This window comes from Gastrolobium bilobum, unplaced genomic scaffold (genome assembly GCF_033153095.1).
Source record: "Gastrolobium bilobum isolate Gb01-03AN ecotype WA unplaced genomic scaffold, APGP_CSIRO_Gbil_v1 utg79970, whole genome shotgun sequence".
Classification (NCBI taxonomy): Eukaryota; Viridiplantae; Streptophyta; class Magnoliopsida; order Fabales; family Fabaceae; genus Gastrolobium; species Gastrolobium bilobum.
In genome coordinates, this window is record NW_026898772.1 from 23,942 (window position 1) to 43,077 (window position 19,136).

Genomic DNA, 19,136 nt, shown 5'->3' on the forward strand with positions numbered 1-19,136 from the left:
TTATAATAAGTGCATGAATATTCCTAGAATATTATATAAGACTTGTAAAACGAGTTTCAAGTCAAAAGAATGAGAACTGGTGCCAGAACTGATACTGGCTATGGACAAGCGCGTACCAGAAAGGTGCTGCGAAAAATAAAATAAAAATATGAAAAATCTTATAAAAATGAGTAGGTTCAGAATCCTAAGTTAGGGATTTAAATTCTATGCGTAGCTATTAGTGTTATTACTGTGTGACTAAACTTAAGTGGGCTATATATAGCCACTTGCACAATAACCTAGGTCAGATTTTGATGTGCCTACGTAGAGGTTTCTGATGCATTTGGCTACCACCCTCTCCTTCACCCTCCCTTAGCCTTCTTCTCCATAGAAAACCTTCAAGAGATTACCTTTACTCTTGATTTCTTCATAAAGGCTTCATATTTGAGTGTGCTTAAGCCTTGAGAGATTGAAAGGTGCTCCATTTCTGAGTGTAGCTTCTGAGTTTGAGAGGTTGTGGGGGATGAGTTGGTGGTTCTCTTGGAGGAAGCCACCTACTTGTCTTTGGAGGCTTCAAGCAGCCATTTTGATGGTGAAAAGTCCTAACTTGTAGTGCATTTCGTATTTGGGAAGTGGCAGAACTTTGGTGCTGTGTTGAGGACCCTTATGGTGTCTCATTTTTGGATTTTTGGAGCTTAGAGGTATACCATGATCACCTCTTTGTCTTTTGATGATTTTAAGCTTGTTTAATCGGTTAAAAATTGAATAAAGGAATGTGTTTCTGAGTCCTTAGCATGTTAATAAACATCTGTTTAAGGAGTTCTTGGACTCCAAATCGAGTTTGAATCATTGGAGGTTATTTATACCTTTAAAACTCATTTTTCTGCATTCTGTCGAAGAAGTATTCGAAAACTTTTCGGGCAGTATTCGAATACTTCCTGGAAAAATGCAGTAATCGAATATTTCGCAAGACAACAGCGACCTAGTTTAGTAATATTGCGATATCTCGAGCTACAGAGCTTTAAATTGAGTGAGGTTTGAACCTATGTGAAGCTAACACATAGGGATACAACCATGTAATTTTTCAGATCCATTGGATAAGTGGATTACTCTCAGTTTATGTTTGAAGTCGCGACCCTATTGCTAGAAATTCAGTTTGTTGTAGGAACTTTGCAAAAATCATAGCCGGAGTTATACAACTCTGATTGAGACATAAAATATGTCGCTGGAAAGCTTAAGTTGTCTAGTTTAACATATTAAAATCTTAGAGTATTTGGTGTAGAGTTGCAACTGTAGTTTTAAACTGGTAGTCGAATACTCCTTGCAGGAGTATTGGAATACTTTTCTGGGAAGAAAAGTATTCGGATACCTTTGAAGAAGTATTCGAATACTAGAAAGTATTCGAATACAGTGAAGTTTGGGATTCAGATACTGTGGTATTCGGATACTGGGGGGAAAAGTATTCGGATACTTGGTAGTATTCGAATACTTAAATGAAAGTAATCGAACACTTTCTGGAGAGCTGGAGTATTCGAATACTACTCGTGGAGTATTCGAATACCTCCTGCAGAAACAACATGAAATGAGTTAAAATGAGTATGAAAACCTTAATCACTTAGTGTAATCTTGAGTAATGATTATTGATGATTAAGTATTGTATTAACAGATTGTGATTGTGCTGTTTGTGGGCCTTGAGCTTGTGTGGACTCTTGGTTTGGATAGCTAGCTTACAAGGTAAGCTTTCGTGTCCTCGGTTTAGCCATTGTTGGTTCCACCATATCCCATGGGGGGATGATTTATATGCATGATGTTGTTTTCATGTATTGTTTTGATAATGCTATTGAGCTGTTATATGCGAGTGCCTTTATGATATGCATGTGGTGTTCCACCTATTCGGTAAGCCTGAGTATGTGGGAACATACAAGATGGTGAGGTTGTGGGTGAGGTGCAAGCGAAGTTCCTTGTACTTATTGTGGGGTTGTAGACGTACATCCTGCATTTCTCTGGCCAGTAGAATAGTTAAAACACACATGGCATGAATATTTGTTGCACTGCATAGTTTTGGAACTTATATTGTTAAATGCTTTTGAACTTATATATGTAAGTGATATAAGAAAACTACTACCATACAACGCTTCGTAGGGTGCCATGCCCAGGCTAGCATGAAAACTGTTGTTATAAGAAAACTCAACCAATTGCAAGTACCTATCACATGCTGAACCCTGCTCTAAAGTGCAAGCTCTCAATGTCCTCCAAGGTCTGGATGGTCCGCTTAGTCTGTCCGTCAGTCTGAGGGTAATAGGTTGTACTCAATCTCAACTGAGTACCAAAACCTCTCTGCAGCGCCTCCCGAAACCGAGATGTGAAATTTGGGTCCCTATCACTAATGATACTCTCGGGCACCCTGTGAAGCCCCACGATCTCGCGAAAAGTCTAGCCAACTGCTCAGTAGTGAAGCTCCCCCTTACTGGAAGAAAATGGACATACTTTGTCAATCTGTCCACAATGATCCAGATCAAAAGGCCCTGACACTGCTTGCATCACCTTTTCTACCTTAATTATTTGAATTATCCATTCGAACCAAAGGCCTAAAGAGATTAAAGTTGATGCGAGCTAGAGATATGCCATGAGCCTACGTAGCACCGATATTGATACGGGATACATGACACGATATGATACGACACTTCGACACGTTAATTTTAAAAAATGTTAGATTTTGACACGTTAGGACACGTTTTGATATTAAATAATATTTTTAATTTATTTAGTATATATTATATTTAATATTCAATAATTTAACAAAAAAATGTATCTAAACTTAAAATTTTTATAAATTTTGCCAAGAAACATAAGATATCTCAAATATTTATATTAAATTCAATAAAATAGTAATCGTAATCCAACGAATCTATTAATTAGAACTAAAAACTCAACGCAACTCTTCTACTTGTCATTATCCTCTATTTATTTATTTTGGGATTTATGAGGCTAATCTAGAGATTTGGCGCAACTAGTTTGGTCTTTGAATTATTTGCCTTATAAGGAAGTCATAAATCATCTGCTTGAGTTTTTGCGGGAATATTTTGTAGTAATTTGTTGACTGTTTGATTTTGAGAATTATGACATCATGTCTTATGAATGCAAAAACTGTATATTCTCATATATTGAAAAAGTGTGTAATCCAATATTTACATCACCTATTTATACATGCAATGCATAAAGCTTATGATACACGCTCAAGCTATACAATGTGTAACAGAAACTGTAACTGCTCTCCGTGATTCTTGGAATTGTTGGAACTGATTGCAATATATCAGTTATGGTTCACAGTAGCTTCTAATTGCTCCACGTCAGCTTTTATATTCTGCAACACCCCCCCACAAGCTGGACGGTGGATATCACGAAGTCCAAGCTTGGAGACAATCAAAGAGAAATGAGATGGATGTAAGGCCTTAGTAAAGACGTCTGCTAACTGATTCGAAGAATCCACAGGGAACAGCTTCAACAAACCAGCCTGGAGTTTTTCACGAGTAACGTGGATGTCAATTTCAATATGCTTCGAGCGTTCATGAAGAGTCGGGTTTTTAGCGAGATAGATTGCAGAGACATTATCACAGTAGACAGAGGCAGCCTGGGATAATGGAACATGCAAGTCATGAAGTAAGTAGCTGATCCATTGGAGCTCACATGTCAAGGAAGCAAGAGCTCTATATTCTGCCTCACTAGAAGAACGTGAAACAGTGGATTGCTTTTTAGAACGCCAAGAAATCAACGAAGGTCCAAGGAAAACACACATCCCTGAAACTGATCTTCTTGTATCCGGACAACAGGCCCAATCGGAGTCTGTGAATCCACTGAGCAGCAAGGAATTGGAAGCTGGAAAAAATAGCCCAGTCGAGGGAGAGCCTTTAATATAACGCAGAACACGTTGAGCAGCTAACATATGATCAGCAGTGGGGAACCCGACGAATTGACTTAGTTGTTGAACAGAAAAAGAAATATCTGGACGCGTAGTTGTTAAATACAACAAACGACCAATGAGTCGACGAAAGGAAGAAGCTTCTGGTTCAGCAAGAACAAAACCTTGAGTTCGAGATAAACGGAGGGAAGGGATCATGGGTGTAGAAGATGGTTTGCCCCCCAACAAACCACTGTCCGATAGAATTTCTAAGGCATATTTCCTCTGATTCACAGCCATACCAGCTTTGGAACGGGAAATTTCCAAACCCAGAAAATACCGTAAACAACCCAGATCCTTGATACGAAACTGAGTATCCAAGGCATGCTTAACCCGTTGAATTTCAGACTGGTCATTCCCTGCCAAAATAACATCATCGACGTAGACCAGCAAAGCAGTAAAAGAAGCAGGAGTACGTCGGACAAACAATGAGTGATCAGCCATGGATTGTATGTAACCAAGGTCAAAGAGAGCAGTGGAAAGTTTAGAATGCCATTGTCTACTAGCCTGTTTAAGGCCATAAATCAATTTTCTGAGCTGACACACCTTACCAGGAGAAGAAGTAATGCCCTGAGGCATGGACATGTAAACCTCTTCGTGCAAATCCCCATGGAGAAATGCATTATTCACGTCTAGCTGTTCAACAATCCAGTGACGAGCAGTAGCAATGTAAAGCAACACGCGGATAGTAGTCATCTTAGCTACAGGGCTGAAAGTATCAAAGTAATCCACCCCTTCAAGTTGGGTGTAACCCTTAGCAACCAGCCGTGCTTTACAACGTTCAACTGAACCATCAGCCTTATATTTCACTTTATAAACCCATTTACACCCATTGGTGTGTTTCCCAGGAGGGAGGGAAACTAAATCCCATGTGTGATTAAGTTCCAAGGCAGAAATCTCAGCTGCCATGGCATGCTGCCAGCAGGGAAGCTTGGAGGCTTCATTGTATGATTTTGGTTCTGTTATAGTTGTGACATTGAGGCAAAATTGGGTGTATGCAGGAGAACATGAGTCATATGATAAAACAGAAGAAAGAGGGTAAGGTGTACCTGAGGAAGATTGGTTGCTGGAAACAACATTGTTGCAGTGAAAGTCAATGAGGTATCCTGGATGCCTTCGAATACGGGAAGACCTGCGAGTAGGGATGGGGGGACAAGGATTCTGGACAGAGACAGTAGGAACACATGTCTCAGGTTCAGGAACAGGTGTAGGGAAAAGAGCAGGTTTGGGAAATATGTCTTCAAATAAGTATTGAGAAGAGGTGGAAAGGATAGGTGAAATAGGGGTGGGAATATCTGTAAAAGGGAATACCAATTCATAGAACTCTACATTTCTGGATAAGAAAATGCGTTGAAAAGATAATTCAAGAAGAATATGACCTTTGGTACCCTCCTGATAACCAAGGAAAATGCATTTGTGTGCTCTAGGTGCAAATTTGGATCTATGGGATTGCAATGTAGAAGCATAGGAAAGGCATCCAAAAGTTTTAAGGTGGTCAAATGAAGGTGGTTTCTGGTATAGAGTTTCATATGGGGTGCTGTATGATAAAAAAGGAGTGCAGAGTCTGTTGATTATGTGTGTAGATTGTGAAAGGGCATAGCACCAGTAAGGTTGTGGGACTTTTGATTGAAAAATTAAAGCACGGGCGACATTCATAAGGTGTTGGTGTTTCCTCTCAACAATGCCATTTTGTTGAGGAGTTTCTACACATGTAGTTTGATGTAAAATTCCTTTGTGTTTGAAATAATCATGCATTAAGAACTCTGGTCCATTATCAGTTCGGATGGTTTTTATTGTGGTTTGGAACTGATTCTCATGGAAAGTTATAAACTGTTGAATGGATGCCCGAACATCAAATTTGTGTTTGAGAAAAACTAGCCAAGTGTAGCGTGAGTAATCATCGACAATCGATAAAAAATATCTATGGCCATGTATTGAAACTACAGAAGCAGGTCCCCATATATCCATATGCAACAATTCAAATGGACTTTTTGATTTACTAGTACTCGAAGGAAATGACAGTTTGCGTTGCCTAGCATAGTGGCAAATGTCACAAGGTGATACAAGCTTATATGGAATAACAGGAAATTTAGAAGACATATGTTTTAAAGAGGTTGGTGATATATGGCCTAGTCTTAGGTGCCAAAGGATGTGATCACTGCTACTAGTCTTAATGCTAGAATGACAGGAAGCATTATTATTAGAAATGGCTGTATCTTGTATCGGGGAGACATCCAGGATGTAGAGACCTCCATGTTGTTTAGCTGTACCAATCTTCCTCCTGGTAGGCTCCTGTTTGATGTAACAATGGTTATTAGAGAAAATCAGATAACAAGGTAAGGTGGAAAGGAGTTTGTTCACAGAAATCAAGTTGACACAGAATTGTGGTACATACAGTACATCATACAGAATCAAATCATTGGAGAAATAAATATTTCCTGCATAAGAAGCCATAACCTTCGAACCATTTGGTAAATTAATGGAGACTGGGTTTATTTTATGGAATGAGGCAAGATTATAACATGAGCAAGTAATGTGATCAGTTGCGCCAGTATCAAGGATCCAGCGCAACTGTCTACCTGCTAATTCATTAGTGTCAGCACTCAATATGGAACTTTGGACAAGGTTAGCATGAGCAGAATCCTTTGGTGATTGCAAAGCTTGCATCAGATCGTGAAACTGCTGAGAGGAGAGAGTGACAGCTGAACTATCATTACTGTTGACAACAGTTGATCCCTCATTACAGTTGGTTTGAACTACTGTATTTGCAACCTGAGCCTTCTTTGGTCTATAGCCTGGAGGAAAACCATGTTTAAAGTAACAGGTTTCCACAGTGTGATTAGTCATCTTGCAATGCACACAGAATTTTGAATCTCGACCACGTCCCCTGCCTCCAGTATATGAAAAACGTCCACGACCTCTATTTGCAGCATAACCTCTTCTGTTATCATCAGTTTCATTAAAGAAAACTTTAGAGTTCTCATCTGATGTGGAATTGAAATGGAATTCCCTTTCTTGTTGGGACAGTAATGAAAAAACTTTATTAACATCAGGTAGAGGATTCAGGAGCATGACTTGAGATCGAACATGAGCATACTGCTCATTTAATCCTTTTAAGAACCGAATTGTGTAGTCTTGATCTCTTCTAGTACGAATCTCAGCAAGAGCAGGACAAGTACAGAGGATATCACATTTGCACGAAGGCAAAGGCCCCAGGTTATCGAGTTCATCACATAAACCTTTCAAATTGGTGAAATAGTCAGCAATAGTTCGATCTCCCTGTCTCAGCTTATATACATCTTCTTGCAGATCAGAGATTCTAAACATGTCTTCCTGGGAGAATCGTTCCTTCAAGTCTTTCCATGCATCACTTGCACGATCAATCCATAGGATAGACTGAAGAACAGATGTAGAAATAGAACGGTGGATCCAACCTAACACAGTGGTGTTGCATCGTTGCCATGCATTGTAAGAATTATCCATTTCTGGTGGTGGTGGAAGACTGCCATCGATAAAACAGGTTTTATTCTTTGACAGCAGCGCCATAGACATAGCTCTAGACCACATGTGGTAGTTCTTTCCATCGAGTGGTGTTGAAACTAAAGCTTGTGAGGGATTTTCGTTGGGATGGAGATAATATGGATGTGATGAGTTGGTAAGGAAATCGAAAGACAAATTTTGATTCGCCATTGAAGAACTTCTTCAAGAAGTGTATGAAGAAAAGTTAAGAAAGGTTGGCTGTGAATCAGAGCTTCTCGAGAAGCTCTGATACCATCTTATGAATGCAAAAACTGTATATTCTCATATATTGAAAAAGTGTGTAATCCAATAATTACATCACCTATTTATACATGCAATGCATAAAGCTTATGATACACGCTCAAGCTATACAATGTGTAACAGAAACTGTAACTGCTCTCCGTGATTCTTGGAATTGTTGGAACTGATTGCAATATATCAGTTATGGTTCACAGTAGCTTCTAATTGCTCCACGTCAGCTTTTATATTCTGCAACATCATGTCTATGGTTTGGTTCGATGAAATGTCAATTCTGACATGTTTGAAATCTTTCTGGCATGGAGTTCGTTGAGCTTTCCATAACACGATCCAATCATTTTACTGATTTGCATTTAACTATTGATGGAGGATTTTAGGGACTGAGTTGTTCATTTTTTAATGATTAAGCCTTATATTCCAGTAAGTTGTATTGTATCTCACTGTGTGTTCATGTCAATGATTATGGTATTCAGTTTTTAAAGTGGAAATAATGTGGTTAGTCCTTCTATTCTAGCTGTCCACACAGGTTTGTGCCTTGATGGACACACTAAATACTAACTTGTGGGACTTCTTCTACACAAGGCTTTTCTAGTATTTATCAATTCAATCTATTGTTAACTGCATTTACTTGGGTGAATAAGTTGAACGAGTTATTTTTCTCTGTATTTCTATTTACTTAGAGGTCAGTGTTGCCAACTTGTTTGCTCATTTTGTCTCTGATTATATAAAGGTCTTGGTTGGCCCAAGTTTGTAGTTAAATTGTTTTGGGTGACACACAGAGTCAGAAGAATTTTGTGAGGATGAATCAGAATTTTGTGAGGACAGGGACTCCTTCGGTGGCTTGGTCCTGTGGTCTTTATCTTCTCTCTTCTTGCAGGTGCGCCTCCATTGTCCACATTATCTATAAGCCTAATCTTGTAAGCTTTTCTCACTAACTCTTTCTTGGCCTTCTCTTTAGCAGCTTTTTGATTCAGTGTTATGAGTTAAATATGCAGGTATATATGTGTGTTTTATTTCTTGTAAGTAGGAATTTTGAATGCTTCATATTTGTTATATAACATATAGGGAGGTATAAAACCTATATCATTTGAAATATCATTATTAACTCTATAACACAAACAAAACCACTGTTTGATTGAAAATTCATATTGGAGGAAGATTACGTCCAAGATGATAACTGGATCTAAGATCTTTATCAAGTGAATTGACAAAACTAAAGAATTTATCGATAAGATGGACAAAATGAATAAACTTAAAAAAAAAAGAAAAATTAATAGAAGTTATAAAATTTTCCTGTTTTCTTCTATGTAAAATGCATAGGTTCCAAACATAACTTATCAAAAATTAAATTGTGCAAATACCACATGCAAAGGAATTTCAATAAAAAAATATTAAATCTTCCTTACCTCCATTAGGATGAGTCTCAATTAAATTAGTACTTGACAAAGTTCATTTAGAGTGAACTTGTCTCTTCTATAAACTAAGTAAATGTATATCTACTCTTAAATTTCAATAAGTTGAAATTAAAATCCTTACTTATTCACTTTTAAAACAACATTTTCATTAGAGCCTTGCTAAGTTTCTATGGAGATTGGTTTATCCAAAGACAAACCAATATTAAGGCCACTTTATTTCAATTTAGCTTACCCACCCTCCTTTTCCCAAAACTAATCTTGCACCTCCTTTATTAGATATAGTGTAACAAAATAATAACTCTGGTTCTCAATATATTTTTTCTCGTTTGCTTTTGTGTGGGGAGTGGGGACCAAAGGAAAAATGTTTAAATATCAGTTTAACTTCTAAAAGCAGAGTGATTAAAATATAGTACAGACAGCTACTGATTGAAATATAGTAATATACAACTTCAAACGCATCAACGACATGAGCCCAATATACAGAAACTTGCACAAATTCATCTTCACATTTTAACACTCATAAAACATCCCGAGAGACACGAGCTATATTTTTTACAACAAATCAATGTCTATCTTTTAAGAACCATAGGATGATCTTTTTCTACAATCACCCACTGTACACCCTGAGACGACTGGTGATCCTCTCTCTGCATATGGGACAGTTAGTTAACCTGGATCCACAATCTCTGCAAGTCTGCGTTCCAAAATATTATTAAAAGTTAACAACAATAAAAACTAACAACACTAAGGGAAATGAGACAATGAAGTTAATGAGGCTAGCTCACCATGTGCCCACATCCAAAGGCCAAATCCTTTCCATTGGTCAGACAAATAGGGCAGACCTACATAATTCCATTGGTTATGGCACAAAAATAATCATCAAGCAACTTCAAAGTTGACAGAAAAATAAAATCTTGTTCCATCAATAATGGGCCTTTTCACCATAATGACAGAAAAATCAAATCTTGTTCTATCAATAATGCGTAACATAAAGGTGTGAGTGTTCAAGTCGTGCATGGAAAAGTTGCACGACTTATGGCACATGTTACATGGTAGGCGCGCATGCGCAAGTTGCGCACCTCCCTTGTGCACGCGTGACTTGAACGTATACACTCGTACGCATCTCACTTCATAATTTTGATAAAATATTTGGATTTTGAATCAATCTGATAAAATATTTTCCTTTTCAGATCAAATGGATCAAAAGGCCTCAATAATGCTATAGTAATAGCAATTTTTGTATAGCATTTCTTATACTTATTAAGATGATAGTTGTTGTAGGTTTGTTTTTCTCTACCCTGTATACTTGTACTCCAAAAAAAAACAAATCTATATGTTCTCTTGTACCCAGGTTAACATATTAAACAGTGATAAAGGACAAAAGGGCAAATCTCGATGTACAAGGCTCTCCCAAGAGTAGAGGCTAGGGTCAATTGTACGCACTCTTATCCTTACTTCTTTGCAAAGAAAATAATTCCCTAACTTGAACCCATAACCTTTCAATCATAAAAAATAATCTTACCGCTATTCTAAGGCTCGCCCTCTGCATACTAAACAGTGATAGAGGAGATACTTTACTGAAGCACTCTAGGTTTCAGTTATACATACCGCTTGGTTTTGCTCATCTGCTGTGGATGCTGGCGTATTGCTTGGTACACGAGCTGGTGGAGCAGCCCGAGAATAAGGAATAGGAGGAGGTTTTGGAACTATTCTCTTTGCTCTTCCTGTTACACGTCTGTTGTCCAAAGACAGTAGAAAATGTTAATCATAAACCATCAAATTCTACCAAATAGTCACTTGAAAGACAACCATTGTTTCAAGGAAAGATGTCATCAGAATGAATCAAAGTACATTATAACTCTTCACTTTTCAGTTTTCAATTTTCATCTAGTAAAACTTAGACTAATGCATAAGGATCATACCCGAGTATTCCAGATTCCATGGTTGCTTTATATTGGAATGGGATTTCCATGAGAGCAGCCAAAGCAAAAGCTGCTTCTTTCTCAGAGGGGCTAGTGTTTTTAGACATAATGCCAGTAAAATTAACAAACTGCAAAACAGGGGAAATATGCTTCAATGTGTCAAAGTGATGCAAAAGAATACAAATAGGTTATGCCACTCAATTTTCTGATACTGTTGCTATACCTGAAAATTGTCAAAATCACGGGCTGGTAACTTGTCATCAAACTTTTTCATGTCTTCCCAAGGTCCATCACCAACTCCAACCAGAACTATCGCAAGCGGGTATGCACTGGTATCAGAAATTAAGAAATACAAAATAGATATCAATGTTACTAACCAGATGCATGTTCTTATTAAAAAAAGAGAAACATTGGGAACAAGACAATGATACTTCTGTTGCAGCTGAGGTTAGCTTCCGTGTTTTTGCTCAAGCTATAATTATCAATTAGCTATATCTACCTTGCATCAACGATAGCCTTGATTGTCTTTTCTTCTTGAGGACTGAGTTCTCCATCTTCAGTGTTGACACTTCTTGTAACCTTAAAGCCAAACAAATTTTTATAAATAAGATTTGAGAAACATGCATATGCACATGTAGTGGTAAAATTTTATACCTGTCCATCTGCAATGAGAACTAACACGTGGAATTGGCCACGACTTTTCTCAACTATGTCTATTGCAGCCTCAATTACCGGAGCATAAGAAGTTGGTCCTTCAAACAAAATGCAATTATTCCTTCAGCCATGAATCTTAAGCAAAAGACTACAAGCATGCATAGATGTTTTTCAACAAAAAGCAGTATTCATCTAAAGATTACAGTATATTAGGGGCATGCATGGTTCAGTTCGTTTTGTTTTTTCATACCCGACCGGAAATGTGGTTCGATTTAGGCGAACCAAACCAGTTTTAAAAAGTGGTTTAGCACTTGAACCGGTTCGGAGAAAATAGTTTAGTTTTAAACCGATTCAAAAAAATATGGTGCAATTTAATTTGGTTTGCGGTTCAATTTGGTATATTCAATTGTTTTATGCTCCTAAGAATGCGTATGGTTTGGTTTAGTTCAGTTTTTAGCCCGAACCGAACCGAATTGGTAAAGTGATTTGGTTCTTAAACCAAATCGTTTTTGAAAACCAGTTCGGTTCTTGAATCAGTTCAAAGAAAATATGGTTTTTTTTTATTCAGTTAGGATTAGTTCACTATTCAATTTGGTTTATTTGCACATCCCTACAACATATTGAACACATTGATTGCAATATGAACAACACTATATAAAAAAGTAAAGATGAAAAAATGACCTGAAAGTTTCAAGTTTGGAACTATTTTTTGGTAGCAAGACAGAACTTCCTCAAAGCCATGGCAAGGTGAATGATCACTGTGAAAGCTGAACACTTCTTGATCATGGGTGGTAGCTGTGTAATGATAAAAGTTGAGCCAGATGTTAAATTGGAGAAACTATTAACTTTCTTTTGTGGATATTCTGCTTGAAGTATTAGGCCTTACCATCACCAAAGCCAAAACATGGAATCAAGTTGTCATCATCAAAGGGAGCCAAAGTCTTGCCAATGATAGATATAGCCTTCTCATAAGGGTTAGGAGTATCTCCGATCGCATGCAAGCTTCTATTATTGAATGAGATTTTGCCTTTAATAAAAACATGGATGCATTGACTTCATAGATTAACAGTCAGAAAGAAATCATTCAAAAAAAAAAAAAAAAAAAATTTATAACCAGAACCCATATTTTACAGTCAAGCCAGAAACCATCTATGGCCAACTTTAGCTATTCATGGCATCTTATATAGGTTGCAATGGACCATGAAATCACTCGGTTAAATTTTGTTGAAATACTACAAACTTACCAGTCCATTCATTGCTCTTTGTGAAATCAATTCCAAGGATCAGATTTGATGATTCTAAACCTTCTTTCCTCAAGGCCGCTGTAACCTGTATAAGGAAAAAAGTACAATGAAAAATTCAAGAAATGCACATTGCCAATAGATTACAATATATTGATTACTACTATGTTTAGAACTCCGATTTGCTTAGTGGGGGAAAAAATATCAGAGTTCATCTAGCCGTGATTGGAAGAATCATTGTCATTGTAAGGAATGTTCCAATAGGAGATGATTATTGATATGGATACACAATGTTTTTCTCTTCTTCTTTTTCCCTCTTAGTTGAACTTTTACATAGTTCCCAAACACAAGTCTTCTTCTATCCAAACACTTTCAAGATATGCTTCAACTAAGATTATTAGGAGGAATCTAAATGCTTTATTACACAGGTTTAAAGCCTAATAGGCCTTTAGGCGTTTTTTGAAAATAGTATCTAAAAATGTATACAAATTACTTATTAGTTATTTGTTAAAGAGATATAATATAAGACAACACAAGATTGAACCCAAAAAAAAAAAAAGTCTGTGTTATATTCACACTTCAAGGTCAAAAGATTCTTGTGTGAGGGGATGTGTTAAAAATATATAATATAAAAATTCATTGATCGGTCTTCACTTAATGACTTGAGCTTTTAGGTTAGATGGTTGTTTTACATGGTGTTGTCACGAGTTCGATCATAGTCGCTTCCTTAAATATTGTGGAGTTTCTTAGCACAGATCCACCCGTCAAGTCCAATGAACTCTTGTATAAGGGGCTTGTTAAAGAAATATAAAAATTATTAAAAACCTTCACTCTACACCTTAAGATTTTAAATAAAATTGTTATTTGTTATTAAAGACAGTAGGTGATATTATATCACTAATAGATTTGAACCCATGTATAGAGCAGAGGAGGTAGATGATCAGAATTATCACTGTGCAATTATAAATAAAATAAGAACAGATTTACTTGTCAAATGATGAAACAGACATAATGATTTAACATAAGAGGAATTAAAATCCGAGCCCACAGAACATGTCTCCTTAAGACAATTTGCCCCCTCACAGATGCCAAAGGTTGATGGACACTTGTCTCCCAGGATAGAACGGATTTCGTCTGAAGAATGGTGGCACTACCAATCAACAGCCCAAACGAACACAACAATTGCAAGAGGAAGAGAAGAAAAAAACCGGCAGAGTTTCAGTGCAGAAAAAACCGATAAATTTCTGAAGGTGTCAGTGTCTATTTATAGACACTGACCGGTCACGATGAACAGTCGTCGGCGGCGAACCGCCGTGTCTGACGGTGGCGAACAGTGACCGTTCCGACGAACAGGTACAACCGGTGACTGGTTCGGGGAGCAGACACAACCGATGACCGGTTCACGAAAGGGAAGAACTGGTTTGGTTCAAAATTGCTCAAAAAATCGGCGGGTAGAGACGTTTGGGTTCGAAATTTGGAGGGAAGCAACGAATAAATTTTTGGACAAAATATTAAAAAATTATTTTTATTACACACATCCGAACCGATCCGAGCCGGCGCGTGGTGAACCCAAGCCCACCTAGCTCCTCCCCCTCCACAAAATGTGTAGTGACCCAAAGGGCCAATCTAGGAGAGTGAGGTGGGAGTTTATAAACTCTCTCACTTCCTACTATTTGTCCAATGTGGGACTTTGTTAAAAACTCACACACCTCTTCAACTTCCCTCTTCTCTTTCCTTTATTAACCCACTTCTTTTTCATAACCAATAGATCATTATTTATTAATTGCAACATTATTTACATAACTTAACATAAGTGTAGGTCCCACAATCCGTATCTCTATAACATAACTTAACAACTTTTCTACAATATTGTTATTCTTTTTCCCTATTTGGGAAAACACTTTCTCCTTTAATAGGAGAATTGTTTTCTCATGTTAGTTAGAGATCGTTTTGCAAGTAATATTTTTTTTTATTTTTTATTTTTTGTTTATTGTAGGACCCATTTGAAATATGTATGTGTAAGAATTTTTTTAACCTTATGTTAAATGAGAAATGCAAAGCTCATTAATGAATAGGCAATGATTATCTATTAACGAATAAAACAATTCTTATAAGTTTGACTTGATTGACCTCGCCCGTACAAGAAATTTTTTTTGACCTCAGTTAAATTTATTTTGCCGAATTCGAAAATTTCCAATTGTTGTGATAATCTAAGCTAGCGTCAAATAATCAATCAAAGCTTAAAATTTTATAATTGTTAAAACCAAAAAAAAATTATTTACAATTAAAGTCACGTTCTTAACCTCAAATGTATTTTTTATTTGAATAAAAAAATATAACAATGCTGAGTTCATTGACAGACTCAACTACTTATATTACAGGATATATTTTTATTACCAAAAAATCATTATCAACCCATTATGTATCTAATTATTATTGAATCGGTATTTTCTATCTTTTCATAAATTTTTCAATATTTTTTCTCTTTCTGATCTACGTTGATTAGATAAATAATGAATTGGTAGTAATTTTTTTTTTTTGTAGTAAAAAATTCCAATTTATGTATGAACTAATTATGTCTTCGATGCAATTATCTCCTATTATTATGCTGTTCAATTCCATCTCCAATTTTGACTTATTGAATCATAATTTCAGTGTTCAGTTCGAATTTTAAAACATTGCTTAAATTGTCACATCATATACTCTTGTCACAAATATTACTCAAATAAACTAAGGGTTTTATAAGAGTTATGTTGCAGGAAAAATAATTGTGTTATGTTATAGAGATTAGTTTTGAGTGCCATGATTTTTTTCTTCTTCAAAACATGCGGGTCCCACAAAATGTTGTGTGTGTAGGAAATTTTGTGTGGTCATGTTAAATGATAAATGCAAACCCCATAAATTAATTATAATACATGTATATACAGATTAATTTATTTTATATTGAAAATAATTTACAACTAAAAACTGTGCAAAAAAATTTATCAAAATTAAATATGGAGTAGGTATTATTAAATGGGTTTTATATTTGTTTACCAAAAAAAAAAAAAAAAGAGTTTTATAAAAGTTATGTTATAAGAAAAGTGATTGTATAATGTTATAGAAATTTATTTTGCGTACCTTAGTTTTTTTTTTTAAAAAAGTACGAGTCCTACAAAATATCATGTGTATAAGAAATTTGTTGATGTCATGTTAAAGGACAAATTAAAACCTCTTATTAAATTGTCGCAAACAACAACCATGTAAGATGCTCTCGTGAAGCATGGGGCTAGACTTCCATATATTTATTATGAAACAAATTCCAAGAAGACAATTTTAGAGGGGGTTTGGTTGAAGGTTTCTTAGAAGTTAGCCATGCATTTTAATGTGTCATTTTTGGACTTCCTTGTTTGGTTGAAGTTTTAAAAAAATTTAGCTATGCTTCCATTTTGTCTAGTCATCTACTTTTGTGTGAAAAATTGGGGGAAAAAATACTGTTGAAAATACCTCTTCTAATATGGTATTTTCAAGTTGTCTAGGCTAATGGGAGAAAGAGGACACATGTGGATGCAAAAATACCCTCTTCTTTTAGACAATAATGTTTGCTACAAGGGTTATTTTGTAATTTGAAGTTATTTCTCTATCTATATTTTACCTCAAACTAAACATAAATTTTATAAATCTTACCTAATTTGTCCGGTAAATTCTTTTTTAACCAAATAATTTTTTTTACATTTTCCTACCAAACTGACTTCCAACCATTTTTTTATCAATTATATTTCTTTAGTATTCAAAAAATTTCTCCTCAATCAAATGTCGAGGTGGAAAATGACGAGTGACATTATGCATAAAAAAAAAAAAGGAAAATGACGAGTGACATTTGAACGGAAATATTTAAATGACTACTGACCTAGAACATTCCTAACACATTGGGAAATGCTGCAACTACACGCTATAAGTGCTCGACTTTATGTTACTTGAATCATCGAGATTTATTTTTCCCCTAAAAAGTAAGTTTAACTGAGGTTAGATATTTTTATTCTATTATAATTAAGATGGATTCCTCAATCTTTTTGAGAATTTCTGTAAAGCAGTAAAATTTATTTATAAATCATTACCAAATTTTTTTATTTTTTTATTTATAGATTGCATTACTAACAAGATCCTCAAATAAATCGGTGTCAATTGAACTCACGCTTTTGTGATCCTTTATGAAGCATGAACTCAATCTTTAGTCAACTGTGTCCGTCTTTCTTGGCTGATTGAGTGTTCTTTTTAGATACTTGTATTTTTGTTTTATCCAATTAAATCCATTAATCCAGTTCGAATGCAATTAAATTTATATTAGGGAAGATTCTTTTGATATTACTTTCTATATTTTTAAGACACAAACGAAATCTCTAATTAACATTAAAGGAATTTAACCTTGCAATTGCTCTTGGGTGTTAGTTTTTCTGTCTTGTTATCCTTACTTGGGTTTTAAATTAGGGAAATACTACTATCATTTTACATGAGATAGTTATCTCATTTTCTCTCTCTTCGAAAATTGCACCCCTTCTTTTTTTCTTTTTCTTTTTTGTTTTTTAATATTGAGCTTCACTTAAACTCTCTCTATAACATGAGAGAACTACTCTCATGTAACATAAGACTGATATTACCCTTTAAATTAATGTTCTTAGTAAACACATGAATAGAAATTTTTAAAATTGTATATATATTACCAGCGAAGTTTTAAAAATCAGAATATGGGAGACAAAATACAAAATCCATATACCAAAAAAGAGTTAACTATCTTACCAAAACATATGCAAATCCCATTATATGCACACTTTGAACATAAAAAACAAAGTTAAAAAAAGAAATCTCAAAGAGAATGAGCCAACAAGAGTAGGAGAAGTAAAGGGAAACTCATACATACATATTCTTAATTTGTTAATGAAAGGAAGAGAAGCATACCTGTTCAAGGGTAGTGAAGTTATCAACAATCAAAGCATACTTCTTGGCAGGTTGCTTTGTTTTTTCCCTGACTGCTGAGCTCTGTCCTGAATTATGTGTCCTAAAACTTGGTTTCTTAGACATAGATTGCGCTCGTGCTAGTGGCGGTGGCGGCGGTGGTTGTGACCGTGGTGGTGGATATGGCGGTAGCAGATGATGATGATGATGTTCCTGATGAGTTGGGATTTGGGATGATACACTACTTGTGGTGGAGGAGATTCTTCTGGAATTTTGATTGTCACGCTTTTTATTTTTACCAAAGAGGTTGCCCATGGCATCTTCAACTAGGTTGTCCAAAATTGAAAGAGATATATCTGTGACTTTATAGTTAGAAAAAAAAAAATGTAATGTGAAAGGAAATGCAAAAGAAGGTGCAAGGGTGGTTCCTAGAAAATCATGTGAAAAAAAAAAAAAAGTGATGGATATGAAAGGAATAAAGAAAAATAACCTGTATGGGATCAGGTTCGTTCTAGGCACTTTATTTTGCTTGCCAGGTTTGTATAAAATGTATTCTTCACTTGGCTTAATCCAAAGGCTGAAGAACCAAATGCTAAAACGAAAGTAACCTTTCAGCTGGAGTTTAAGCTTTATTTATATATAAAGCCTTGCTTGTGAGAGGCTGAAACGCATAAAATACAAATAGGGGCCTCATTGGGGCACACAATCGGATAAAGAGAATAAAATAAGAGAGAAGGATAAAAATAGGAAAGTACATCAGTTTGATAAAGCATGTTTTTTATTTTGTATTTCATGTGTACTATAAAAGCAATTTGATATAATAATACTATCTTAATTATTGTTTAAGGTAAAACAGGGATATCATATAAGTGGATAAGAATATTCTTTATAACAAAAATTTATAAAATATTTGTTACAAAATAATTTTAAAACATCTATTTTTATTTTATATATTAATTTTTATTTTATATATTAATTTTTATTTTATATTATTAAAATTTTAAAAGTCATAATTTTAACAAAAAACGTTAATAACATGAATTATTAATAAAAAAATAAAAGTAATATTTTAAAAATAATGTGTAACAATATAAAATAAAGTAATATAATGTGTAAGTAAAGTATCGTCTCCACAGGGAGTGTAAACCAAGTACTACAATAACCAGTCCCCTTAAGTTGAAAAACTCGGGTTGTTGTTTGGAAAATTGTGAATTGAATTTGAGTAACAATATAAAATAAAGACTCGTTTTTATATTTT

At 35.3% G+C, this 19,136-nt stretch overlaps 1 protein-coding gene across 3 annotated transcripts; it reads right to left on the reverse strand.

Moving 5' to 3' along the window:
- Positions 1-9,455: 9,455 nt before the first annotated feature.
- Positions 9,456-18,202, reverse strand: LOC133283982 (E3 ubiquitin-protein ligase RGLG4-like). 3 transcript variants are annotated; one of them, XM_061480917.1, is made up of 11 exons: positions 17,882-18,202; positions 12,950-13,034; positions 12,592-12,732; positions 12,387-12,500; positions 11,706-11,803; positions 11,551-11,630; positions 11,275-11,380; positions 11,052-11,179; positions 10,741-10,864; positions 9,915-9,971; positions 9,456-9,823 (listed from the first exon to the last, which is right to left on the reverse strand). In XM_061480917.1, the coding sequence occupies exons 1-11, from the start codon at positions 18,191-18,193 to the stop codon at positions 9,737-9,739; spliced, it is 1,332 nt and encodes a 443-aa protein (XP_061336901.1). In that variant the 5' UTR covers positions 18,194-18,202; the 3' UTR covers positions 9,456-9,736. The 3 variants fall into 3 exon arrangements, with proteins under 3 accessions (XP_061336901.1, XP_061336900.1, XP_061336902.1); XM_061480916.1 differs by having other exon boundaries at positions 10,738-10,864; XM_061480918.1 differs by lacking the exon at positions 17,882-18,202 and having other exon boundaries at positions 10,738-10,864; positions 12,592-12,758; positions 12,950-12,970.
- Between the last annotated feature and the right edge of the window lie 934 nt (positions 18,203-19,136).